The 27,708-nt window shown below is 47.5% G+C and overlaps 1 protein-coding gene across 1 annotated transcript in view; it reads left to right on the top strand.

Moving 5' to 3' along the window:
- LOC126536037 (sushi, von Willebrand factor type A, EGF and pentraxin domain-containing protein 1-like) overlaps positions 1–27,708 on the top strand; it is a 279,450-nt gene that overhangs the window by 13,906 nt on the left and 237,836 nt on the right. The window contains exon 4 of the mRNA XM_072287493.1: positions 24,246–24,404. Coding sequence (XP_072143594.1) covers positions 24,246–24,404 — 159 coding nt within the window. The remainder of the gene's footprint in view (positions 1–24,245; positions 24,405–27,708) is intronic.

Raw genomic sequence — 27,708 nt, 5'->3', positions numbered from 1 at the left:
CTTTCTAGGCAGGCTTATGACGTAGTTCGGGTCAGACAGTTTCTGAACCAAATTTGCGGGACCCTCCCACTGCACCTCGAGCTTGTTTTTCTGCGAAGGTCGCAGAATCACTACTTTAGTGCCGACTTCAAATGGACGGGTTCTGGCTGTCCTGTCGTAATACATCCTAGATCTTTGATGGGCTTTAGACATGGCCTCTTCTGGCAACTTCTGGGCCTTCCTTAAGCGTTCTAGTAGATTAACTACGTAGTCAACCACAACAGGGTCTTCCCCGCGCCCTTCCCATGGTTGGTGGAGCATGCGCAGCGGCGATCGCAGCGAGCGGCCGTATACGCGCATTGCAGGTAAAAACCAGTTGTTTCATGCGCTGAAGTCTCCAGCGCCAACATGGTAGCAGGCAAGCACTGCTCCCAGTCTTTCTTTCGAAGCATAACACCCTTAACGGACGCTTCATAATAGAGTGTAGCTTCTCTATGGAATTGGACTGCGGATGATGCATTGAGTTATGAATGAGCCTTACTCCACATCGTTCTAGAAAGGTCGTGGTTAGGGCACTAGTAAGCACGGTGCCTTGGTCGGACTGTACTTCAGCAGGAAAACCAACTCACGCGAATATCGAGAGGTGCGCAATAACTATTTCCATCGAACTAAGTTCTTGAGGTAGGACCGCTTCGGTGAACTTCGTAGCGGGGTCAAATCGCTTTCAAAATTTGACGGTATCCCGAGGTTGTTACTGGAAGCAGGCCTACAGTGTCGACTACTGGCCAGTGAAAGGGCTCAGTGATGATCGGCACTAACTTCGCTGGGAGCACTTGCCTTTTCGCGCGTCTTCCCCACGCGCCGACATGTGCTGCAAGTTCTTGCAAATTTCACTGCATCGTGGAAACAACCTGAACAATAATACTCCTGCCACAGTCCTTCCTTAGTTTTTTTGACGCTATAAGTGATCGCAGCGCAAGAGCTTCCGTGTGACAAGCGCAAAAGAGCCTATCGATAAGCCTGGGGCACGACCAACTGGTCGGATGTGACACCCCTACCATCTACATACTTCCGGTATAGCGCGCCGGCTCTCTTAGAGATACACGTTTTAATACGAAAGTGTTTTATCCCGGGGTCCACGCTTACCTTCTTGTAGCGGATGTGATTGATGTGGCGTCGGCGCCAAGGAGTAAAATAGCTGGCTGGTTGCAGCACTGTGGAAGCTTCACGAATTCTTAGCCAATAGGAAGGCCGAACGCCCATCAATATATGCTCGGTCGCGCCGTATCGTCTGCTCAGCGGCTGCTTGCCATCATATTACATTCATGACGGTTGGTGTATTGATGGCAAAAATGTTTTGACGCCGTGACAATAAACGTCGTTTGCATGTGTGCCAAAGCAGGGCTTCGCTTTATCTGTACGCTTTACATGCAGTTACCTTGCAGCCTCCTTAGCAAGTTGAACGGGCGAATGCCCTTACAGATATTCACCTGTGCCACAGCGTCTGCTCAGCATCTGCTTGGTGTTTGCTCGCTACCGTCATCACGTACCGTGCTAGAGCGGGGTAGTAAATTAATTATGCAGTGAACTATTAGGCTTTTATAGCGTTCCGCATCGTCAATGCATTACCATCGCTAACGTTGTGGCTCCATCTGCTAATTAGAAATCAAACCAGTTTTACGGCTCGGTGCCGTGTCTGTAGTCCTACCAGTGCGAAAACAAACAGCCGATCTGAATAATTATGACAAAACGTACCTAATGATTTTACCTCAGGTTGAAATGAGACTTAGAAATGACAGAATTTGCCACTTGTTTCTTGCTAACAGGGCGGACAGCCAGTAACAAGCGCGAATTCGGATCGAAGCGGGTAGTAGCCGTTGTTTGCGAGCTGCCAGGTTGCTATAGTTGATCCCGATAAGGGTGGCTATTACGCTTACTGGCGGTAACTGCCACAGTAATTCTCGGTATATGACGTGCATGCGCAAATGTACTAACATGTCACGTATCCCTGTACCGTATCATGTACCGAGCAAAAATAAAACTCTCTAGTGTAGCCATAATCAGCCAGTTACGACCCGAACTATTAAGCGCTGCGCGAGGGTATTACTTGTGTACACCTTGTACCTTCGGCAGTGCTGCAAGGGAGATGGGGATAGAAGCGGCGAAGCGAAGTACTGCATCGTGACAATAACGAGCGCCGACAGGGAGGAATTCTGTAGTTACAGCAGAGCGGAGGCGCCAACGCGGTATAGCCTTCGGTGTGGCCACTTTGCCCACATGGTTTGTATTTCGCGTCGCATTAGCCTGTGGCGCCACGCCGCCTACGGAGTCCAGCTTAAGCACGCATTAGCAGTGCTTACACGCCGCCAACTGCTTCGGTTGCGATGGCACCAGCTCACAAAACTGCAATACTAAGGGGCGCAGAATGGCAACGGCATCTTAATCAGAATCAGTTTTGATTTTCCTCAAGGAAAAATGGACCCCAGACAAAAAGTTGCTGATTGAGCAGCTTGACGAGGCCTAGAGCCCTACAGGCAGCGGCAACAGCGGCAAATAGCAGTGTGTGTCGTACACCTGTACGAGAAAATCGACAGGCGAATCACGCTTTCGTCCGGCGAGATACATGCCAGCGTGAAACAGAACGGCTTCGCGTGTTCGCGGCGCACGCTGCTGCCATTCGCATTCCTGAAGTTGAGCGTGTTGTAACTGCCCTGGCTGCCCAAGACACTGCGGAGCCGGACTAAAAATGCTCGTGCCGTCACCAAAGCAACTCGGCAGCTGGACGCCAACAGGGCGCCGCAGACCAAGCAAACCTGCAACGCAGTCACCGGCCCGCAAATCGTGCACACTTTCGCCGCAACGGACTGCGAGTTCACGAAGAAAACATGCAACTGAAGACACGTTTCACTTTCGTGTTCTATCGATTCTTATGAAAGAGGGATCAACCCAAATTTTTTTCCGTGACACGCCTTCGTTTAGGCTGCTTCGGATCCTCCGCAGGCTGGGATCCTTGTTTTGCATTGACTTCAAGGCTGAATTGTCTAACTCCGCTGTAGCCCTTCCGACGCTGGTGCTGCAAACAGATCTGGTGACTGCTCTTCCAATTACTCGGCTGTTGCTACTACCGGGACCTCTGCCTGTGCGGATCCAAACTGCTGCGGTTTCAACGCGGCGGCACGCTCGCCATCCGCTTTCTGAGGTTTCGACCAGCCATCCCCCTCAGTCAGTGCCGTTTCCGCGATTGCTTTTGCAGTGAACTCCCGAGCTTACGATCTCGTTAGTGCCATCACGCTAGGCTCCCCGAACATGAGCTCTTTCCTGCGCAAAATCTGATCCGACCTATTTGAGAACAGGGGTGCTATGCAGGATGCGCCGAGTTTGGCGAAACTCGGGATCTTCACGAGCTCTGGCGACACCCCAAGATGAAAGCACAAATGGTACCGAGACACAGTTTATCCTTCGAGAAGCCTCCAGTTTCATTGGTTTATCTAGATTCACTCTGGGTGGCTATCATTCCTTGAACGTTGCCTTCTGGGCGGTCGACAAACTGGGGCTCACGTGATCGTACCGTCGGTGCATGGTCGCGCCTTCTTTCACTTGTTTGTCGTCCCACCGAGTGCATTACACGCACAAGCGAGTTATAAAAGAAATGCATTTAATAGAATATTATTAGTTAGTTTAACGTGGTTTAAAAGCATTTTAAAGCTTAGAAGATGTACACTGAATGTGTATTCGACTAATTTGTAATTTAGTACGCTTCGCATTATACCACGAGGGAACGCTGTGGTGGCGTCATCACATACATTCATCGGGCGAGCATGGCGGTAAACATCGAAAAGGCCCAGTGTAAACAAACTCGTACAACGAGCTTGCAGTGCGCGACGTAGTGATCAGGCTCGACGATGACCACTATTTCTTGGATAGTTCTGTTCCTCCGTGAGCAATCTTTCCGTGCAACCCGAAAGACTGCGAATAGCTTAGGCGATTTTACAGATCGCAACGCGTACTTACTGTTCCCGGCACAATCCTGAACAAACAACTTATCCGGTGCTGCTTCTGTGAGTGCGCTGAGTTCTCCACTCTGCGTGACTGCGAGCGTCACGAATATTGCATAGTGTGTGCAAAAGGAAGACAGCCGATATAGCTACGATGCGACAAGGAGGTGGTGCCGACGATGGATCTCGCAACCAACACAGTGACGGAGGCATCGACAAACTGCAGATAAGTATATTTCTACTGTTTCATACTTAGCATAATAATAGTGCACGGATTAAGTCACTTTCGTAGTAACGAACTGAATTCCTGCAGTTTAAAAAAGGCATTGAGAGCCAATGAGTGTTCGTGCTTTTACATGTACGTGGGCCCGCGAAAATATGGAAAATATAAAGGTAACCTTCACTAACTTAGTGATATAACAGAAGTTCATCAGTGACATTCAGCCCGCAGAATCTATGGAAGAGTATCTTTATCCAGGTGAAATATCAATAGCAGGTACTGATATAAAGCAGGAAACTTATACAAAAGTTTCATGGGTTGAACAGCACATGGGAGGCATTACCGAATCGTGATCGCCACGTTACCGATATCCTTGAAAAAATGTTTAGAATCGTTGCATTCTACCGGTTATGCAATATGGGACATAAACCTGGAGGTTAAGAAAGAAACTTGAGATGTCAAGGACTGTGCAGAAAGGGAAGTAACGAAAATTGTTGGAGATAGCATTAAGGCAGGAAGACAGTGGCGTAGTAAACCGTGGCAACTGATATGCTAGTTGAGATTAAGAAAAAAAAATGGAATCGGTGGGCAGTCCATGCACATCTTCAATCACTTGTTGCCAATTAATACCAGGTGATTGCATAAAAAATTAAGCGTGACAGAATGGATGTCAAGGAGAGAGAACTGCTGCCGAGGATGGTAGAAAATTGCGTAATGGGACAAAAATATGATGTTTTAGGCATAGAATGCAATCAGCTCGCATAAGACGGGATTGTAGGGAGCGCCATTGATTTTGCAGTGAACAAAAATAGGTTTGTGGTGCTCACAGTAGAGACCCGTGAAGGTTCGAGGACACGTCAGCTGTTGGCACACTAATAAACATTACAATTGGCTCTGAAAAATACAACCCGTTATGAAAAATAAAGCAATGTTGTCCCGACAAATTGTTTTATTATGCATACACTAAAGGCTTCCACAGTCAAGGGCAGTTAGTACCAATAGTGCAATGAGCATTTTTATTTGTAAATAATGGTTTATATGCGGTTGATTCATTCCAACAATCCACTTTTTTTGCAGCAAAACATTCTGCTGCTGGAGGCACTCAACCGCCTGGTGGCAGTAGGCAAGCGCCAGGCACATGCTCTTGAGAGTGTGGCAAGGTCCAGAGGGCTGCTCTGCAACAGTAGGATCAGTGCACTCACTGCTTTCCAGTCGAGCCCCCAGAACACACCTTATAAAGGAGCTTTCAGTTTATTATTTTGTTTATTATTCAAGAGCATGAATAAAATTATTGCAGTAAACATTGTGCTGTGCATATTGGGACACTTGTAACGTGCACTTCATGTCTCTTCAAAATGGGCAAACAGATAAGACAACCTGGACCATGTAAATGAACAAGACACTAATGCAGCATATACGTCATTGTGCTGTTTGTTCTTTCTATGTGCAAGAATACAGTGGGTGTTGATTAGCCACAAGATGAACGGTGTGTGTATTTCACAATGAAAAGACAGGAAATGGCATGACCTTAATAATGCTATCACCTATAGACTGTGCACATGAATGCAACACTCCCCGATTTAAACGTGCCATTACATGCATGTTCGATACCACATATTTTTTAACAATGTCATATATTTGCATGTACTAATTTTCACACAGCTTAAGCGCATGCATAGCTCACTTGTGATGTATCCATTTCATAGGCCAAATAATTGTACACTTTGTCCTTTTGTGTTGTATGAAAAGCGGCATCCTCTAGTCAGATACAACTTCACAAGACAGGAGAGGCCCCGCCCAGATGACCAAAGCGCAGCAGCCGATTGCCTCCACATCTAAAGAAATAGTCCCTCTCCAATGGGTGGGTATTAGTGCGTCCAGCGGCATGACGTCAGTGTAGAGTGTGTGCCCATTGGTGCAGGCTTGTGTTTACCTGCCGTTGAAGTGCAGATTCTGCGGCCTCCTAAAGTTGTATCCGACTATAGAATCACGTAATGCCTTGCACTGGTTGCATAGACTTTAGCAACTTGATAGCACACAATGATCAGGAACAGAAATCTATAAAGGCACCCAAGCAAAGCTGGCTGGCCACACTTCTATTATGATGGGCTGTAAACAGTTCTCACCAAATATTCCCATGACATCCTTGAAAAAGAGGTGGTGTTTGGCACTTTAGAATCAAAAACAGATTACAGTGAATGTTGTGTACCACGCTAAAACAAACTGAGCTTGGTTATCTGCACAGCATGTAATGAAAGCTTGTGCTTCACATATGAAACAAAGTGCTCTGTCCAGTACAACTGTCGAGTTTGCTGTGGCACCTATGATGTCATTAGTGTCAACATACAAATTTTCAAAGGCCATTCATTTCACCATTATTTTTGTATGATGGTTCTTTCAATCAGTGCTTGTATTATATGAGCAGGTGAATTTGAAAGCAAAGCTTTGTTTGCAAACCTTCAGACTTCCATAATTGTGTGGCAAGGCACTGGCATGGTGTTGAATAGCTCACACTTCCTCGGTCCTGCACCAAAGAGGCCCAATGCTCTATCTGAAGTTGGATCGCACAACAATTCAACGGCACACAAAGATGAGTAACACACACATCAGTGCATTCTGCTGTGTGTATTTCTCTTCCTCGGTCCTGCACCGAAGAGGCCCAATGCTCTACTTGAAGTTGGACCGCGCAACAATTCGACGGCACACAAAGAAGAGTAACACACACAGCAGAGCGTTCTGCTGTGTGTATTTCTCTTCTTTGTGTCCCGTCGAATTGTGGTGCAATTCAGCTACAAGCTTCTATACCGCTACAACGAGTCTTCAACCTCACCAATGATCTAGTTATTAAGCCACAATGGCGCACATCTTTGAAATGTCCCAACACGAATTAGCTGTCCAACAAATCACCGCAAGCATAAAATTTTGCTGCACAGGTGTATGCACGTGCCATATTCTGTACCACTAAACTCGCAGGAATCAAAGGGACAAGCATTAACCAGCCTTACTGCTGCCATTACCATCATCATCATGACACCAATAGAAAGACACTGCGGTAGAGCGGTAGAATCACGCCCTCTGAGATCTGTCATTCTCCATTTCAGAGAAGATAAACCAATGCCGCAACGAGTGCATCTAGGTTTCACGAGTCATACCGTAGAAGAATATCACGGCCCTGCTCTGAGATGCTACAACTGCCAGAGATTTGGACATCTATCGAAGAACTGCCGCAGTCCACGTCGCTGCAAGATATGCTCAGAAGACCACGACCATTCAGAGTGCAAGTCTGTGTGTCAGCCAAAGTGTGCCAACTGTGGCGGAAACCATACAGCTTCCTTCTCCGGGTGCCCTCAGAGCAGAGCTGCCTCAAGGTTGCGCAGACATGAGTTGAAATACGGAAGGCTGCCTCCTCGAAATGCGCCCCCACCCAACCTTGATGCTGTAAGATGCGCGCCTACAACTGCCAACAAAGAGAAAGAGCAAGTGGTCAATATGAACTATTCTGCAGCTCTAAAGCACTCAGGTCGACAACATTCTGACAGCGAGCGACACGATCCACCTCCAGAGAACACTACTCATCTTGCCCAGGCTTCGAGTGAACTTAGCCGACCCTCTAAACAACGCCCTGTGCCATTGACACAGCAGCCTCACTTAACATCTGAGCGACTACCTCAACATTCGCCTCAACCACATCTGTCATCCCAGCGACCATCTCAGTCAGCTTTTCAGCGACCTGCTTCGAGCACACATGGAGCTTCAGCGTCGTTTGGTGATTACGCGTCTTTACCCGTGGCACAGATGATCCTGCCCGTGCTATTCACAGCTCTGCGTGCAATTCTCAGTGCCATTCCACACGCAAACAACCTTCCAGAGGTAAAAGCACTGCTTTCTATGGAATCGTTGGTGCTTCCACAACCACCAACAGCTCCACTGCAGGCTTACAATGAATAATCGTTATAACAATGTTTCCATATTTCAGTGGAATGCTAATAGCCTTCGAAATAAGTCAGCTGATTTTCGCAAACTACTGGCTCAACATAACTTTCCTGTTTTATGCATACAGGAAGCAGGCGTACGAGATGACTTTCGTCTTTCGAACTATGTTATATATAAATCATCGCGCATTGCTGGAAGTAGTAGAGCGATGTTATGCGTGAGAAAAGACCTGCCGTCCTATTTAATACAGTCGAGCGATTCAAACATACCGGAGTTCGTAGCATGCAAGATATCTTTTAGAAGTACAAGCGTCACAGTGATCAGTATTTATCTACAATGTTCTAGCAAAATATCAGTAGACAGCTTGGTGAATGTGTTTGGTATCGCTAACTCACATGTGCTGGTTTGTGGGGACTTCAACGCACATAACGTCATCTGGGGCAGTGAATATAATGATTCCCGTGGAAGCATTATAGAGTCTGTCGCAGAAAAAAGTAATCTGATTGTGTTAAATGACAGCTCTCCAACGTTCTTGCGGGGGTTTCGTTACTCAAGCTGTATAGATGTTACGCTCTGCTCCCAAGACCTTCTTGATGGCGTTGAATGGTCAACGGACATAGAAACGCACGGTAGTGATCATTTTCCGATCCTGGTCAAACATCGCCTCATACGGAGTGAAGGGACCCGCCGCTACTCAAAGTATACTAATTGGCAAGGTTTTCGGCACCATTTAAGTAATTCATTGGGTGAAAATCCGAACTTTCAAAGTTTTGCCAATACATTGTGTGATTCCTACAAGAACTGCACAAAGCAAGTCATTGTTCCAAATGAATACGCTGCAGTCGACGGCGAATATGAATGCCTAAGAGCAATTAGAAGGCGCGCAGAACGGGCTTACCGCCGCAGTGGAAAGCTGGACGACTACAAAATGGCACAGAAAGTTCAGTCAACTTCGCGCAGACGCTTACAAAAATTAGGTACAAGAAAATGGCGAGAATACTGCGCGTCGTTGTCTCCGTTTACTCCAGTTCCCAGAATATGGTCCGTTGTCCGATCTTTTAGTGGTCCAGTTACCCAGAGCCATCCCTTTCGAGCCCTTGCCGTAGCTCGAAGCACTCCGGAAACATCTGTTGCTGACGAATTTTGTCAACCTATATCCAGACCAGGAATTCCGTTTACTTGCCTACAATTTGCAAGTTCGACAACACTAGCAGAACAGAAGCTTCGTGCGTGCTTTATGTCACAACATCCACAACTTGATTGTGAGTTTAGTTTAAATGAATTGAAAAGTGCTCTTTCGTCATGCCGTACAAAGACAACCGCAGGCCCAGATGGTGTTACGTATGTGATGTTAAAGAACCTAGGTCCAGTAGGAAGAATGACTCTTTTGGAGATATTTAATGATATCTGCATAAGAGAGACTCTACCGGATTCATGGAAATTAGCTCGGGTAATTCCAGTGCTAAAACCAGGAAAGACTCCACTTTGTCTTGACTCCTACCGACCCGTCAGTCTCGCAAGCTGCTTTTCCAAGCTAATGGAGAAGATGATAGACAGTCGATTGCAATGGTGGTGTGAACAAACACATGTGTTTTCCGACCACATGACCGGTTTTCGACAAAATCGTTGTACAATGGATGCAGTATTAGATATTGCCACATACGTCGAACATGAACGAAGCTGCGGAAATGTGACAGTAGCAGTATTCTTAGACATTCAAAGAGCATTCGACACTGTAAGTCACATACACGTCCTTGCTGGTATGTTAGAGCTTGGCCTACACGGTCGAACGCTGCGATGGGTGTCAAACTTCTTGAAAGATAGAAAAATATTTATGGAAACAATAGAAGGAGAAAGTAATTATCACAGCATCACGCAGGGCGTTCCGCAGGGCAGTGTTCTTAGTCCGTTTTTATTCAATTGTGTCATGGCAGCCTTGCCACAAAAGCTCCCGTCTGGTCTACGGTATTCTCTGTACGCAGATGACATCTGCATATGGGCCTCTGGTTCTAATATACAAGACATTCAAACAACGCTGCAAGAGGGCCTTGATAGCATCGACACCTTTTTAAAAGAAAGAGGCATGAGTCTTTCATACGCAAAGACAGCCGTACTTCCTTTCAATAGACGACAGTTGATTAATTTCCAACTTAGGCTTAACGGGCAAGCTTTGATGTTTGTGAAAGAGCATAAATTTCTTGGAGTTATTCTTGACCGCCAACTTACACGGGCTTCACACATCCGCGCAATTGAAAAACAGACCAATGCAGTAATAAACGTACTTCGGCGACTCGCAGGCACAACGTGGGGGGGATCAGTCTCTTCGCTACTACAAGTTCATAACGCACTCATAAAACAAAAAATTGCTTACTCGGCACCTATTCTTCATGGTTTATCGCAAACTTCTGAGGAACGGCTTCAACGTTTACTAGCAAGGGGCCTGCGAGTGTGTCTTGGGGTTCCGCAGGCTACCTCGAGTTCTTTAGTAATTGCTGAAGCTCGTCACCCCCATTTCCAGTCATACGAACGGTTGAAACATGCCGACATATTTATCGCATCTTAACCCAACACGAGAAGCATCCATTAAACCTCGAGCTCACCGAAAGAAACAAAAGCAAAATTCACGATGTTGTTCGAGAACATAAAACACTATTACTAAGATTTGATTTATGCAAAGTGGATGTTAGTTACCCTCCCTGGATGTTAACATACCCTAAAATAGAGTTATCGGTTGATGGGATTATATCTAAGAGAGACATGTTCATAGTAGCCGCACAGCAACTGGCACTCTACCAAATTTACTCATTATATCCCCAGTACATCCACGTTTATACAGATGGTTCGTGTCATAAAAATTCCTCGACTTCAGCATTCGTCATTCCACACTTAGCGCTAGAGCAAACATATAAATTATCCCGGGAGACATCTTCCACCATGGCAGAACTATTTGCGATCCTGTGTGCTTTGCGTTTCATAACTTTCGAAAAACATTCGCAAAAATGGGTTATCTTTAGCGATTCGCAAGCCGCTCTCACATTACTACAGAGCAATAAGAAAAATTCTTTGAACACTTCGATATTGTATGAGACGCTCAAAGAACTTACAAAAGCAAGCGCAATGAACCACGTAATTGCATTTCAGTGGATTCCTGGGCACTGCAATATTCCTGGTAATACTGCAGCGGACGCAGCTGCGAATCGAGCGCACAATAACGCAGAGACAACCAATCTTCCCCTATTGAGTAGTGAAGTCCGTCTGATCCTGAGACAGATTTCTTGTCGTCTCAGCAAAACTACCTGGTTTGACCAGCAGACTAAGAACTCGGAGTTATACTCAATAGACCCATATATAAACTTATCAATGCCGGAAACTCTAAGAGACAACAGAAAATTTGAAACTTTGGTACACCGGCTGCGTCTTGGTACTGCATTTACGAGACACTTCTTGTACAGAATAAAACGTGTCTCTAGTCCGCAGTGTTCTTGTGGTCATCCAGACGAAGATGTGCATCATCTTCTTCTCGAGTGCTCGAAATACGATACACAAAGAGCGGTACTGCAAGCTAATTTGTTTATATTAGACAGAAGGCCATTCACTCTAAAAAAGCTACTTGGCCCATGGCCAACTGCGGGCCTTCAAAAAAGAGCGCATCTTGCTCTGAAAAAGTTTTTAGAGGAGACCAACATTTCGGGAACATATTAAGTATTGGATGATCCGAATACGCTAAATGAGTTACATAAACGTTGTTCGTGGTGCATAGTTGGTTTATGTGGTGATCGCAACTTTTACGCAATACGTATAATTCTGTCCTGTACTTGGAGTGTATTACAAGTGTTGTTGTGTGTTTTGGCTGTTCAAAACATCGGACTTCATATATGCGTACGTGGACTGAACTCATGCACAGAACTTTGCGACTCATGTACTGTTGGACTGTATATTTTTTACTGATCCGGTGTTCTACTGAGTGTTATATTTAGTGTCGCTATCTCCCTTTTTGCGCAAATTTGTTTCGTCTGCCAAGTGACAAGGAGTAGCCGGTGCCACCACATAAAGGCGCCAACCTCTCCTAACATTCACTTCAATAACAAAAAAAAAGACACTGCTGCGTTTCAGTAAAGGGAGTTCTGGAGGGAAAGGCGTGACAGCGAGGCTTGAGGCTTACAATAAAAATAGCATTTACAAGACATGTTCAATGCCAAAATATGCTGCATGTCGCTCATCCTACTTTGGCATTGCGGCAAGCTTTTAGACGTCTGAGCGTGTCGCAGTTTGTGTAATCATTGCTATAAAGCTGTACAAAAGGTCTATTCACTCTGCAATCTTTATTTTTATCATGGCGGGTTAAAGACCCACTTTTCATTGGCATCTGCACCACATTTCTCCCGATATGTAATTTTCGCTTGGTGGTTCACGACATCTTCACGCACACCGAGTTCTGCAGAGCATTGGATCTGCATTGTTCTACTGCTGAAGAATTAGAGCTCTATTATGAGACGAAAATATACGATTTGTCCATACAGAATAACGCTGCCCCCCCCCCCCCCCCAAAAGAAATACACTGAACCATTGGCACATGCACCAACAGTGCACACAGCAAACACTCTGAAGTATTTTCTTCATGCAAGCCAGCACACTAAGATTCTCAATGCATTTTCATTTTGCCATAAATGCATAGGCACAACCGGCTTGGCGCGACATCCGCATCTCGCACTGCAACAAATTGTGCAATGCCTTGCTGTTTCATAGTGTGGCCGATAGATGACGCATGACCAAAATTCAGCATTATGCATACTAAGTAACTTGTACTAAGTACTAAGTAATCTCATAAAAAAACCAAGTTGTTTATGAGATTGGCATTCACAGGGTACTTCACACAATTTGTGATATCCATTTATCTATTTATACTTCATTAAAAGGAAGCTGAAAGGTTTTCCAGAAAAAATGAGTGAACATCTGTACATAATGGTTTTCAACCCTCCGAATTTGAATATCGTATCGAAATTGAGTGAAAGAAAGCGCAAATATATTTTATTTCGACAAAAAGTGCAGTGGCGGACACGCCCAGCTCGCGCGTCTCGTTTCCGCCTGTGATTGGTCGGGCGCCTCGTGACGTTAACACTAGTAACCGACCGCTGCCGCTACACATGAAGCGCGGTGCCAGGTAGTTTGGTGCTGTTTTTCTGAGACGGTAATGGAAAATTTAGAGACTGTGTTTTTCTGAGGAGTTCGTCGTTACTCCCTACATGTACGTGCCGATTGTGAAGAGCCGGCCTCTCGAAGAAGCAAACGATGCTGGTGCGAGCAGTGCTTTCGACGCGAACGAAAGCAAAGTTTTGGGATCTCCTCGTGTTGGAAATGCTCTTTGGTGAGTAGGTTTTTTGCAAAGCGATCTAGTGATCTCGCCGATCTTTCGCCGATCTAGTGAGCTCGTTTCCGGTCAAACAACTGTAGTGTTGTGTTCCTGCATGCCTCCTCGTGGAACGTAAGCGGGGATGCGATCGTCGGCATTTGTGCGCTGTCCAAAGCTGTCGGCAATCTACAAAGACGGTTTAAACGCGTGAAAAGCTTCCCGGTTCATGCAGTACGTGTAGTGGCCTTCATCTGTTGACTACCACGTTGACTACCACTCACGTTGATTACCACTCACGTTGACTACCACTCTACATACACGCAGACGCACCAACAAAGGAATGCAGGGTCGATCGAAGCAGATTACGATGGCACGCACGCAGAAACAAGCGCGGTCAGGCACGGTCGCGGACGCTGCGAAGGAACGAAACACTAGAGTTGACGTCACAACACCGCGGTTTCCGGTCTCCGCCCGCATCGTCAGCGTCAGCAGCAGCGCGCGGCATTCGACGGGGGGCGGAGCTACAGCGCAATTTCAACCGACGATTACGTCGCTCCGAATTGAATAAAAAAACCCAAATTTTACCTACATGGTTTATAAGGTTCCCGCATCCGTATATGAGCGTCTTATTGAATTCGACAGACTCTTCCGCTTCCCTTTAACCTCTTTCCCCAAAAAAGTGAGCCATTTGGAAGGCACCCTGATAGACAAGTAGAACAATCGGTAAAAAGTCAGCAAGCAGCGAAAAAGTCAGTATCATAGGCTGCCGCATGTGTGACGTCGGAAACACAAAATTTAAGTCGGCTACAGAGAAGTGACAAATTTGGCAATATGGTGCGTCTAGACATTGCTTCAATGCTAATCACAGTAACGCTGACATTGAAGGCACCTTAATTCCTACGTACGTTGCGTCGACACACCCGACTACGTTCGTAATCTTTCCGCGAAGTAAGAAGCGCTTTTTATAAATGCCCGCTCAGCCGCAGTCTTCGGGAAATCTAGCCACCGCTTCCGCACTGCCGCATCAATAAGCGCATCAGACATCTCTGACACAGAGGCTCACAATAGTTTGATGACGTCCAATGTAACGCTCGGCGCCGACGCTTCCCTGAAAACTCCCAGTCCCGTAGAAACGGAGGGCGCAGAGGACTTGCTCTTCAACGGTGAGCGAATGAAGCCCGCCACGCTGTCTCCACAGACGAGAGTCTTTTCGCCTAGCTCGTCACACAGCCAGCGCACTGATGTCTTCGACAGGCCAAAATGACGCAGAAACTCCACGGCGGTCATGTACGCGAACGGGTCCAGACGGTCATACTGACGCTTGCTGCCGCTGGCTGCAATAACACAGGCTGCTGCTGCCACCGCCATGTTCCCGAGTTGAACTCGGAGGGGGTTTCGCGATGTACGAGTTTAGCACGAGTTCGCCTGTCAATCAAAGCCAGAGGTCACGCCCCGCGCGAGGCATGTAACTCCTGTGCGCGCACCCACCACGGTTGGGCCACGCCCAACTTATCTTTCGGCAACAGCGACGCGGTGCCGAGCTGAGAGGCATCAACAATATTCACCACCGACAGAAAACACGCACAACACACAGTCATCGGTGATGTACTGCGCACTACTATCAAAAACAAAGCGTTGACTGTCGCTGGCTTCTCGGCAGTGGCGTAGCAACAGGGGGGGCCGGGGGGCCGTGGGCCCCGGGTGCAAGGGGCCAGTGACGGGGGGGGGGGGGGGGGGGTGTCATATATGTCTGAAGACACCCCTCTTTCCGTCGGCTACACCCGTGGAGGGGGGTGACAGAAGACCTATGGGCCCCGGGTGCCAGACGACCTAGCTACGCCACTGCTTCTCAGGCTGAGATGGCCCCACAGCAAGGTTTCATTGCCTGCATTGTGGCGACGTAGCGCACAGTAAATAACTATCGGCACGTCACTGTAGCTGCTTGCAAGGCGTCGATGCGCCGAGGGTGACGACGATGCTGAGGAGTGCGTATCGCAGCAGTCGTTTGAGATGGCTGCTCTGTCATCGGTGATGTATCGGAGCCACAACGTCGTAAACACGATCAGCGTCCGAGAATCGCTCGCTCTTCTAGACCCAGTGCAATGGCATTTCTTCATCACAAGCACTGCGCACTCAACAGTTCCACCACCTTCCTCAGTTCGATGTCTCATTTCATAACCGCACACAAGAGCCCTCACCTGCCAAAATGCGATTGCTGCGGTGTCGTCACGATATCCTTCTGCGATCGCTGCTGGCTCCAGCATAAGTAATCCGCAAGCACCTTGGTGCGCACAAAACACTCAAATACTGCGTACATGCGCTCAGAGGCACTTTCACTGGGAAGCGATGACAAGCGATGAATTGTGTCGATGGGAAGCACGCACTTATTCGCAATGCATCGCCGAGGTTTCGCGCACAAAGATAAACTGGTACATTTTCACTAAACTGCGTCACTACGGGCACTACGGACCGCCATTTTGCAGCGACAGCTGTTGCTCCCGTATTTCTGACTATAGTGTGTCGTTTTTAGTTGGTAAAGCGGGGGCCTTAAGGCGCCTGCGATGAACAGCCGTACAACGGCGCTGCGTTTCTATTCCCCTACTAGAGAAAGAGTGGTGATCACTGACATTATTGAGAATAGCACTGTAGCGCCCCTAGGCGACTTCTCACCGTATGAACTGCCTCGTGCGTGCGACCCGCTTCAATGTATCCGCTTCTAAGCTTTCGCCTCACTGTCGCCACTCGCGGCAAGAAGTGCAAAATTTAATAATTTGCTCGATCTCCGTTTGTCATCAGAAATTTCTAGCATTCAAAACGAAAAACAGACACTTAAAGAAATAAAAATGTTCGTTATTTTATTTGTTGTATTTTAACGTATTCGTTTGAGCGAAAGCGTAGGGGCAAGAATGCGCTGCATGTACCCTGTTCGCATTCGATCGAGGATATAAAGATAGTTGCCGAAAGAGGAGGCACGCCCTTGACGCGCCCGGGAAAGGCGTGGCAAGCGGCTCACGGCAAGTCTGCAGACAGACAGCGGGACAGTCACGGTATTGCTAAGTTGCGATAATCCGTTGATAACAATATGCGGCGCTGGCGAGTTTCGTTGTGCAGCTGTCTGCGCTTGAAACGTGGAAGCAGCGTGCCGCGCAGGGTGCGCTCATGTTGTCATACGCGGCTTTTTGTCTACATATTTTTTGGCCTGCAGCCTTTGCGCGTTTCACGCTATCTCCGTTCACTGACTGCCGTCGAGCAAACTCGGGTAAAACTCGGGCGAACGAGAAACTCGGCGCATCCTGCATAGCACCCCAGGTAAGGGTTGCTGCGGAGGAAGTGTAGGGGATACGGAAACTTCCCTCTGAGGTGTGCTGAGAGGACCTTTAATAGGTACCTTTGCGACTGGAGTACATGCACTGCGCCTTTCTACAGCTTGCTTAATCCATGCGCATTCGCCTATGAACATCTCAGGTTCCACATAAGAGCAGTGAATCACGTCCATAGTAGCCGCAGAGTCTCGAAGTATGCGACATGGTTTCCCGCTTACGTCAAGGTCGCGCATGTATGGTTCAAGCAGCTTCATGTTCTCGTCATGGCAACGGACCGATAAAAACCCTACCTTTGCCTTGTTACATCGCGCAGCAGTGTGCCCTGGTTTGCGACAGTTGTACCGAAGAAAAGGTTTCCTCGGCTCCAATTTCTTCACTTGGGGGGGTGGAGGTCTTTTCCGACCCAAAAGTATTCGATTTTGAGGTACCCTCAATCATAGGTTCGTCTTTTCTTTTTTCGGTCCCTAGCTTTGGCTGGCCTAGCCCGAAATTGGGATCGCCTTTTCGGCCGTCATTTATTTCGCGAGCCGGAAGCGTCACAAGTTCTTCGGATAGTTCAGCGGCTCTGGCTATCGTGCTAACTTCTGGCCTATCTTGAGCCCAGTACTTCACGTTCTCAGGTAACCGGTTATAAAATTGTTCAGACGCAAAGCACTGAACAATATTTTCGTGGTCACCATAGGCTTTTTGTTCGTTGAGCCATTCCTCCATGTTTGACATAAGCTTATATGCCAACTCAGTATAGGACTCATTTCTAGCCTCTTCCATTTCGCAGAACTTCCGCCGCAACGCTTCCGTTGACAGCCTATACTTCCTCCGCAGACTGGACTTTAGCTTATCATAATCCTCTTGTCTGGTTAAGCAAGCGATTATGTCCGTTGCCTCACCCGGTATAAGTGTGAGCAGACGCTGTGGCCATGATTTCCAGGAGAACCCTTGCTTCCCGCACGTCCGCTCGAAGTTCGCCAAGAACAAACCAATCTGCCATTTTTTAATGATGCGCGCTTTCCTGCACTTTTTCCTTCGCTCCTCTGACCTGCTTCTCGAGCGCCTTTCATTTCAAGCTCGAGTCGCTTCAATTCAAGTGTGTGTTCCCTTTGCATACGCTCTATCTGTTCTTTACGCTCCCGTTCTTCACGTTCCCGCCCTTCTGCCTGACTTGTTTGCAATCTCCCTCTCACTAATGATCTCCAAGCATTCCGTAAGCTCATCATTCTCTGCCTCCAGAACAGTAATAGCCTCAGTCAACTGTGCTTTTCGGAGTGCGTCAGTGACGTCCAGATGCAACTGTTTCGCCAGCTCCAACAACTCCGGTTCGCGGAATAACTTCAAATGCGTGGCTGTTTTCAGTGCTGCTCTCTCTATTGCACACAACTATCTTGCCGCTACATAACTAGGCGACAACAATAGCTCGAATGATCCGTTCTATTCTATAATCGAGAAGAAAGGGGGTTAACCAAGGGACCCGATCTTTATTAGACATATCATAAGAAGCCAACAAACACTGACACCAAGGACAACATAAGGGAAATTACTTGTGCTAAATAAATGAAATAAAGAAACGATAAATTAATGGAAAGAAAAGTGGATGAAAAAAACAACTTGACGCAGGTGGGGAATGATCCCACAACCTTCGCATATATATCATGAGAAGCCTAAAAAAGAGATACCAAGGAAAACATAGGGGAAATTGTACTAACTTAGGGAATTAAAGAAATTATAAATCAATGGAAATGAAAGTCAACGAAGAACCAACTTGCCGCAGGTGTGGAATGATCCCACGTCTTCGCATTACACGTAGGAAGCTCTCACCAAATGAGCTCATCAACGTGCTTGAGTATTTATTTGTTACTAGTAGAACTAACCTTGGGGTTAGCCAGCGCCACCACTAACAAACCATGACGGCGGATGTCGAACAACCTTTCTGCCGCAGGCGTCTCGAGTACTATCGGCGTCAAATGAAAGTTGAATAGCGGAGCGCGTCGACCAAGCATAAGTGAAGATATACTGCGTGCCGTCCAGTCATCACCATTGACAGGCGCGCGCATCCGGTTTGGCCGCACTGCGCGATCCCCCTCTAGTGAGATAATGTCGCTTCTGTTCTGGTTCTTACATTTTAAAGGGAGAAAATTAAAAATAATAATTAAGCTAGAATATTGCAGTTTACGGCGAGTCTTGTCGCACAGATCGCCGAAACCACAAGCGCTGTCGGCGCGAACAGCGGTGCGCGTCGTGCTGTTTGCACCGTCATCGCAAGGTAGATTCGCCCGCGCGGTTTGCAGCTTGCGCGCCACAGTCGTTCTTTCGATCGGCAAACTTGCGCTGCGCGGTATCGCTGGCAGCCGCGACGGCGGCCGGCATGCCGAGCGCGTTTGGCCGTTGGACATGGTTTCACTCCCAAACCTGCAGCGCTTCGCTTTTACCACAGCGTCGCAGCGTTATCGGCATGTGTGCATGAGACAAAGAATGAGTAAATATCACCGGGTTGTAGTTCATGTCCAACAATAGGTCTTTCTGATTCGCCTGTCTGTAGCGATCAGCGATCTCCACCCTTAAGACAATACGGAGATCTACCAGCGTCAAGTGAACTAGATATGCCGGGTGTTTCGTCCGAAGAGAGAGCGCGAATTGTTTCTCTTTACCGGCACCAAGTGCATCAGCGTGAGATTGCCAGGATTACGAATCGCTGTTTGCCTACAGTTAACAGAATTTGCCAGGCATTCCGTGATGATGGACGCCTCTGGAACCTTCCCCGTGGACACAGGCAGCGGGTGACCGACAGCGATAAGGACTTACTTGTCATACAAGCTTCGGAAGACGCCCTGTTCCTTACATCTCGAGAGATCCAAGACAGCTTGAACCTCTCCGCCAGCACATCAACAATCAGACGTCGACTGCACGAGGCGCGGCCTGCCGCCGTCGCGGCTGCCAGCGATACCGCGCAGCGCAAGTTTGCCGATCGAAAGAACGAATGTGGCGCGCAAGCTGCAAACCGCGCGGGCGAATCTACCTTGCGATGACGGTGCAAACTGCACGACGCGCACCGCTGTTCGCGCCGACAGCGCTTGTGGTTTCGGCGATCTGTGCGACAAGACGCGCTGTAAACTGCAATATTCTAGCTTAATATTTATTTTTCATTTTCTCCCTTTCTAATGTAAGAACCAGAAAAGAAGCGACATTATCTCACTAGAGGGGGATCGCGCAGTGCGGCCAAACCGGATGCGCGCGCCTCTCAATGGTGATGACTGGACGGCGCGCACTATATCTTCGCTTATGCTTGGTCCACGCGCTCCGCTGTTCAACTTTCATTTGACGCCGATAGTACGTGATCTTTCTGGGTGAAGGCAACTGGTCAATAAACGCGCTCATATACCTGAAGGTATCGATGTTGCCGGATTCGCTCAATTGGATAGAGCATTGCACGCGTAATGCGAAGACGTGGGATCGTTCCCCACCAGCGGTAAGTTGTTTTTTCATCCGCTTTCATTCTCATTAATTTATCATTTCTTTAATTCAATAAGTAAGTACAAGTAATTTCTTCTATGCTTTCCTTGGTGTCTTTGTTGGCGTCTCATGATATAATTAATAAAAATCGGGCCCCTCGGTTAACCCACTTTCTTCCCATCCTTTTCTAACCCTTCAACAAAACCTGGAAAAACTCAGCAGAGAAAGTGCCACAGTTGCCACCTTGAGGCTAAGAATCTGGTGTAGAACATCGCAAACGCTGCCTTCAGTGGTGACTTGGTAGACGAGGCTCGTAGATCCATATCCCTCCGCTGCTTACCAGTTGTTACGGGGACGGGGTTTCGGCGACTTTCAACAGCGTCTGCTTGGAGATCGAACCAGATTGGTCATCGGCGAGGGTCCGGCAGAGAAGACGAGACGATGTAAAAACAAGTCACATAAGTTTATTGTGTGGTTGCGGGTATGCGTTGCGCTCCAAGGCAACAAGTACAACAGGGTTCAGCGTCCGCGCTGCTGCAATCACGGGCGGAGAAGACGTGTCCGTGGCGTATCGCTGGTCCTCTTGTGCCCTGCGCCATCAGAGCAACCGCTTTCTCTCTTGCCTTCTGGTGGAGGGCCCTGTGAGCACACTGATCAGTTGACACAGAGTATGAGAAAGACCACTCCCTGGCCATCCGCACAGAGGAATACCGAGAAACCCCACTCACTGGTGTAGAGGTGGGGTGCGTAGGCAACGTCGGGTCAACACATTGGGCAACCCACTCACAGGAATTCGGAGAGAAACCACTACCTGGCGTAGAGGGGGTGAATGTAGGACAAATGAGAGTAGGATTTGCACTGGTGCATTATGCCGTCGCACACACCTGAAGGACAAGTCTTTTCATGTTAGCGAACGTGACGATTTGGCGCGTCGTGTTTGAAGAGCTTGGTATCCGTTTCCTTCGTCGCCGTGCACACTGAACCATAACAGTAGTTAGAGCTCCGTTGTCGGCCTCTATAAAATTTTGCAAAGCCCTAACGGTAAGGGTGTTACCAATGCGACAGGAAAACAACCTTAAGGGTGAAAATATTTTTACAGTGTAGAATGCTGTTGGACCCTTTAATACACCTGTGGCTCACAGGAAGACATCACCAATGCACAAGCTTTAGCAAGCTATTTGCCCAATGCGATAGTCACTTTGATAGTTACTGTACACTATATCATTCTCCCACAAATGCAAATTGTCACCTCAAAGCACGTCTGAACAGTTGAGTGGTGCACATCCAATAACCTACATCGAGGTTATCACGCCATTATACGCATAGTGAGGGCCGACGTACGCACCTCTAGTGGGGGGCCTGGCTAGGTGCACTCAGAAAAGGAGCAGCCGTATGACGTAGTTTTCTGCATCGTTACGCGTGCTTCTTTGTTTGATTCACGTTTTCAGAGGAGAGAGAGAGAGAGAGCAAGCATTTATTTCAACCCTCCGGGTCGTCGCTCTTGAAGACGAGTGGAGGAGAATAAGCAACACCCGTCGCATGTGTGTGGTGGCCATAGCTCCATGGCATGTCGAAGAACAATTGTTGCGAAGTGGGGTGCTCAAAGACATAACAAAAAAAGCTTTCCGGTTACGTGGTTCTACTTAATACCCGCGAGGCCTCATGGGCAGAGACAACAGCAGAAATGAATTGCCGCCGTTCGGCAGGAAATTTATTGTTTTCACGCTTCGCTTTCTTATCTCGGTATTTGTTGCGCTCGACCATGTTTACTCGGGTAAGCGCGAAGTTTATCAAGACCTACCCACGTTTGGTACGGTTTGTCAGCAGTGCAGCTTGCGGGTTAAAGACATGGCTCTTAGGTTTTGAATACCGCTTGCCGCCTCTACCATTTGCCGCTTCCTTACTTTGCTCTTGCCAGGTTGCAAAATTGTACTAGCGCATATTGTTGTGTCGTAAATCTGATGAGGCCTGCAAGGAGGAATTTTGTTTGTTTTAGGCGGCCCGCATTAAATCGTCGCGCCAGCTCTCACGCACTTGATGTTTTTGGATGTACCTTATTCGTTGCTTCACGCATGTTGAACTGTTTCTAGTTGCTTCTGCATAACAATTGTTGATTTTTGGTGATTATGGGGTTTTCGCGTAGCCTCGTTTGTAAAGGCCTTAAATAACCCTGTATTTTGTAGGAATGATTACAGGCAGGTGTTTCTGTAACAGATATTTTTCTTTTCGCCGGAAAATATGTTTGATATTGTGGTTGCTTACGAAATGTGTTAGAAGAGAGGTAGTTCAGGGTGATGGATGGCTGTTAGCTACTACATATGGCATTGCTGTTCGAGTTTCGCTGAAAAATTCCTGTCATGTTTGTGAAATCGTCACCTTGATACTGTCTCAACAGACTTACCACGCAGAGTGCCTTTTTGCGTGTGCATCTTGTACTCAAGTGAATGCTTATCTTTTGCAGCGTAGGCATTGCACTCCTACGCCGCAAAGGACTGAACCCTGCCTTGCCTTGCGCGCCCATCTTCTGTAACATTCGAAAAATAAATAATTGCTCGTTGGCAAGACTTTAGCTTTGTACGTTTCGAACCAGTTCTATAGGGAAATTTCAGATTGCGAAAACTGCAGTGGGAAAGGCAGTTCGTCGACGTACGAAGCGGCAGTGCATGGGTAGTGAGGCGCCAATTCGCGCTTTTATTAACCCATGCGTTTATTGACTTCGTTGACTAGCGTATGCATTCCCAATAACAAATCTGTAATTACTCTTATTGAGGTGACTTTGACGGCACATATTCAGCGATGTCATGTGTATTCATCAGTAGGAAGATCACTGCAATGTGTGCTGGCATCGTGCTTTACGGATTCGTCTGAGATCCAAGTCTGCGCCAACGACGTGTGGCTATCTTGAGGTCCGGAAGAATTATTGGGGCAAGGATACAATTAAAAGAAAACGATTGAGACATCATTAGTCAACAAAACGAAGCGGCTACTTAAAAACAAGCAGGCCTCGAAGCGCTTGTCTGCGGGGTGCACCTCGCACGTGTATGTGCACTGGAACTGCAGTAACGTCGTGTTCGCTCTCACAGAGGCCTGCGCCTTTTCTGCAGCTGCTAACGGTCAAGTAGCGGTCTGGCGCCCAATCGAAGGGGAAACCGCAGGCGCGAACTTGAAGGGACACTAAAGTTAAAAATCATTTCTTCTGCATCAGTAAATTACCTTTCTACACGTTAAAAACACCACTCTTACAATGATAGGACGTTTGGTAAGCCAGAAAAAGCGCAAGAATGAAATACGGGTGGCGACGCCTACTTGAGTTCCCGCACCTGGTAGTTGTGACGTCTTGGATTTCGATGGCGTCTTCTAGCGCCTACTAATTATACATAGCTGTAGAGATTGATTACATTGTTTTCTAAAGGAACCAAATAGTAAACATGGCAAGTTTCGGGAACCTTTACTCAGCCAACGCGGCCCAAATGCGAAAACATACTTAGGAATCCCTGACGTCACGCTGACGTACCGGCGCTGGGGTATCGGCGCGAAATCCAAATACTGATACTTGGACCCTCATTTTGTCATATAATGATCAAACTATCTTTTTTTAAATGACTGCCTGCAGGGTTCTCAAACAATGCTTCATTAGTCTAAACTGATTTATTGTTTCGCTTTAGTGTCCCTTTAAGCCATTCTTGCTGCAAACGGTCGTGGTCTGCTACTGCATCCCGAGCGTACTTTCGAAAGCGCCCGCTACATAACCACCGGTCGCGCCACTGTAGGCGGTGCACTACGCCTCTATTGGAATCGTCGAAAAGAAAACTATCAGGCCCCTTTAACACATGTAACTCACGCTTGAACATGAAGCACGCACGACGCTTTCACAGAAAGCTTGTCCTGTGACTGGGCAGCATGCAGGAAATAACTTTTGCGCTTCATGCTGTCTTTTGAAAGCATCACTGACGGGTAGAATGGCCGAACCGCGTTCAGCCGCCACGGCGATCCATGCGCAGGATGCGGCCGCGGCACGTACAGGGAACACGCCGGCTCGAACAACTGCAGGCCGTGCCCGCCCAACTCGACCACCAGTGGCGAGGGCTCCACGACTGAGGCCCAATGCTACTGCATTCCAGGTTACAAGGGTGATCCCGGCGGTCACGTGCCGTGTAGCCGTAAGTTCGAGTTTACCTTGTTTTCTTTTATTGCGTTAGCAATTATATGTGCACTCCAGGCGCATTCTTGCCGTCGCCTTCGCCGTCGACGATTTACCCGCCGTGGTTGCTCAGTGGCTATGGTGTTGGGCTGCTGAGCACGAGGTCGCGGGATCAAATCCCGGCCACGGCGGCCGCATTTCGATGGGGGCGAAATGCGAAAACACCCGTGTACTTCGATTTAGGTGCGCGTTAAAGAACCCCAGGTGGTCGAAATTTGCGGAGTCCCCCACTACGGCGTGCCTCATAATCAGAAAGTGGTTTTGGCACGTAAAACCCCATAATTAATTTTTTTTTTTCGTCGTCGACGTGATACTACGTATCGAGTCCAAGGGCGATAACATCGCCGCAGCACGCCGCATGCCGTACGTGCGAGTGAAAGCGCGCGACGAGAGCTGACGATCGTAGCTCAACCTCTCGTGCGCAAGGGAGTAAAGCGGGGCGGAAACGCGTGTGTTACTGCGGCAGCAACTGCGCATTGCGCGGCCGTGCATGCCCTATCTTGAAAAATCTGCGTAGGAGGCTGAATCTAGGTGAGACAGCGGCTCATATACCTTTGTGCGTGCTGCGTTCTCGCCGCTCAGTTCGCGTTGAGACGTTACAGAGCACGTAGGTCACTTCGCTCGCTGCTGCTGCTGCGCATCCTCACGCTTGCGTTTTGACAGCGAGTGCCCGCCGTCATCGAGGGTGATGTGTTCATGTTTGCCGGTGCGCGCTGACACCGTGCTTGTTAATTTATATAGTAGGCGAACGTTTGCAAGTTTATAGAGCCGATAAAGCTACTATCCTTACTTCGTATAGCTGTCTACGCATTTGCTTTCGCAATCGATGGTTCCCCGTTCGGGTGAAACTGCGACTTTTCTTCCTTCCTTACGCTTTCTCGTTCTATCTTTCGTGGTTCGCGTTCAACGCGGTTCATTGCTGCGTATTTTAACTTGGCTTCTACAGGTTCTGTTTCCACTCGCACTGCACAACTCCGACTCGGGGCCATGCTTACATGTGGATAGGTAGGCAGTGATCCCGAATTGATTTCACAATAATTGCTTTTTGTGTACCCAAGCATTAAAGAAAATTAAAATAAAATGGGGAAGCCCACACCCCAAGGTAGGTACAGCAGTCGTGAATGCCAATAAAAATAAATGAAAAGGGGAAGCGTTAGCATCCGAAATGAATTCTACGCAATAGCCAATTATGAAAAGAAAAAGCGGAGGCAAGCCTGAAGTATAAGACTGTACACATAGGCATACACCTTTGAGGATGATTGAAATGCCTCACGAAGTCTAGGAGCGTGCTCTTTTCACGATGTGTCACGATAGCGCGCATATATATATATATATATATATATATATATATATATATATATATATATATATATATATATCGAGAGAGAGAGAGTGCATCATACAGGCAGCCAACAAGCACACCAAGGACAGCATAGGGGAAATTACTTGTTTTCGTTAATTGAACTAAACAATATAAAACTAATCGAAGTCAAAATGGATGAAAAAACTGGTCGCAGGTGGGCAAGAACCCACGTCTTCGCATTACGTGTGCGGTGCTCTTTGGTAGCTACATTGGTAAGAGCATCGCACGTTTAGCGTGAAGTCGTAGGTTCGTGCCCCACCTGTGGCCAGTTTTTCTGCATGTATTTTCGCTTCAATTAATTTATTATTTCTTTAATGCAAATAATAAGTTTAACTAATTTTCCCTATGCTGTACTTGGTGTATTTGTTGACTTCTTATAATATCATTATTAAAGATCGGGTCCCTCTGTGGCCGTTCTTCTTGTTGTTCATATATATATATATATATATATATATATATATATATATATATATATATATATATATATATATATATATAAATATATATTCCCGGCACACGCGCCGCGATGGACAAAACAGGCTACCGCTAAGGTTAATTTCGCAACATAATTTCCATTCCACGTTCAGTAATCACACGCAGATCTCTTGCGGCTTCCTTCAGGCGCAGATGTGGGCTTTCTGGTTGGTGCTTGTTGCTGTGGTTGGTGCAAGAATATTACGAGGAGCAGGCATCGCTTATGCGCAATCACGAACAATATGCACACACGATTTTTGCAGAAGCTGATGCTGAGCACGGGTAGCGCGATGATCTTGTTCCGCTGACACGACGACTTCGCTGCAACCGAATTTCCAATACTGCATATGCAGTGAGGGTATGTCGGCTCTTTGATAGGTCATCCAGACGGACAGAGAAGGCACGCGAGACAACACGCAGCGCTGAAGAACCAGCTGTGAACAGTGTTTGCGTACGCCGTGTCCCTTTGCACTTAACGTCGGAAACCGCCGTTGTGCACTTCAAAACATATTTAAATTACAGAACACGCGTATCGTTTGCTCCTAATAAACACAGGGGAACAATATTGTCACGTGGTGGTGACGTAGAAGAACACAGTAGCAATACTGTGAACGAGAAAACTAACTTTTATTGGGCGAACTTGTGCCCACAAAACAGGCTACGCTTATAGCACAACGAAAGCGGCGAACACAGTCGGCGATCGTCGGAAATCTGATCAGCGGGTCAAGCGCGTCGGCTTTTATAGAGCAGTCATCGAATGTTCCAGACTAATCGTTGGGACCCGCGTGCCTTCCACATAGTTCTACATCATTCGCGTCAGGCGATGAAATCAGATAACACAAGGTTCGTCGACAACAGACCGCGGATAGAAGCATCGATAACTTTCTAGAAACTTCGGATACATGCAGGTGCGTCCCGCGCTGTGTGATAGCATTTGTTAGGCGGCGAAGCGTGGTCGCCCGATAAAGATAAGTACACGTGTCAATATCATAAAGCGCACGTTTTTTCTTTCATTACATTAAAATAACTATGCGCATGTGCCACAATATCTCCAAGCAAGGAACAGTGGGCGTGGAATCAGTGACATTGTTGATATTGCAGTCATGTGAAATGAGCCCTCTAAAGATTGCTTTGCGACGCGTGCGACTGCACCAATTTTTGTCGCTTCAGTCGCAACGTGTGAAACAGCCTTGAGCCGTATCAAAACGGGAATAACAGGACATAAGACACCGGACACAAGAGGAGACGGACGGAGCCCAAGGACACGGACAGAGCGCTTCGTCCGCCTCCGTATTACGTTCTGTGTTTTGCTACTCTCTTTTTGAAACGGCTCAGGGCCGAACCGCCGCTGTCCAGACGGTCGCTCACAGGCGATGGCAACAAGTATGTGCCATGCACTGACACAATATGCGCTTTATACACAATG

This window comes from Dermacentor andersoni, chromosome 4, assembly GCF_023375885.2.
Source record: "Dermacentor andersoni chromosome 4, qqDerAnde1_hic_scaffold, whole genome shotgun sequence".
In the NCBI taxonomy this organism is placed as follows: Eukaryota; Metazoa; Arthropoda; class Arachnida; order Ixodida; family Ixodidae; genus Dermacentor; species Dermacentor andersoni.
Note: the sequence above shows the minus strand (reverse complement) of the source record. Positions and strands in the feature narration are given on the sequence as shown.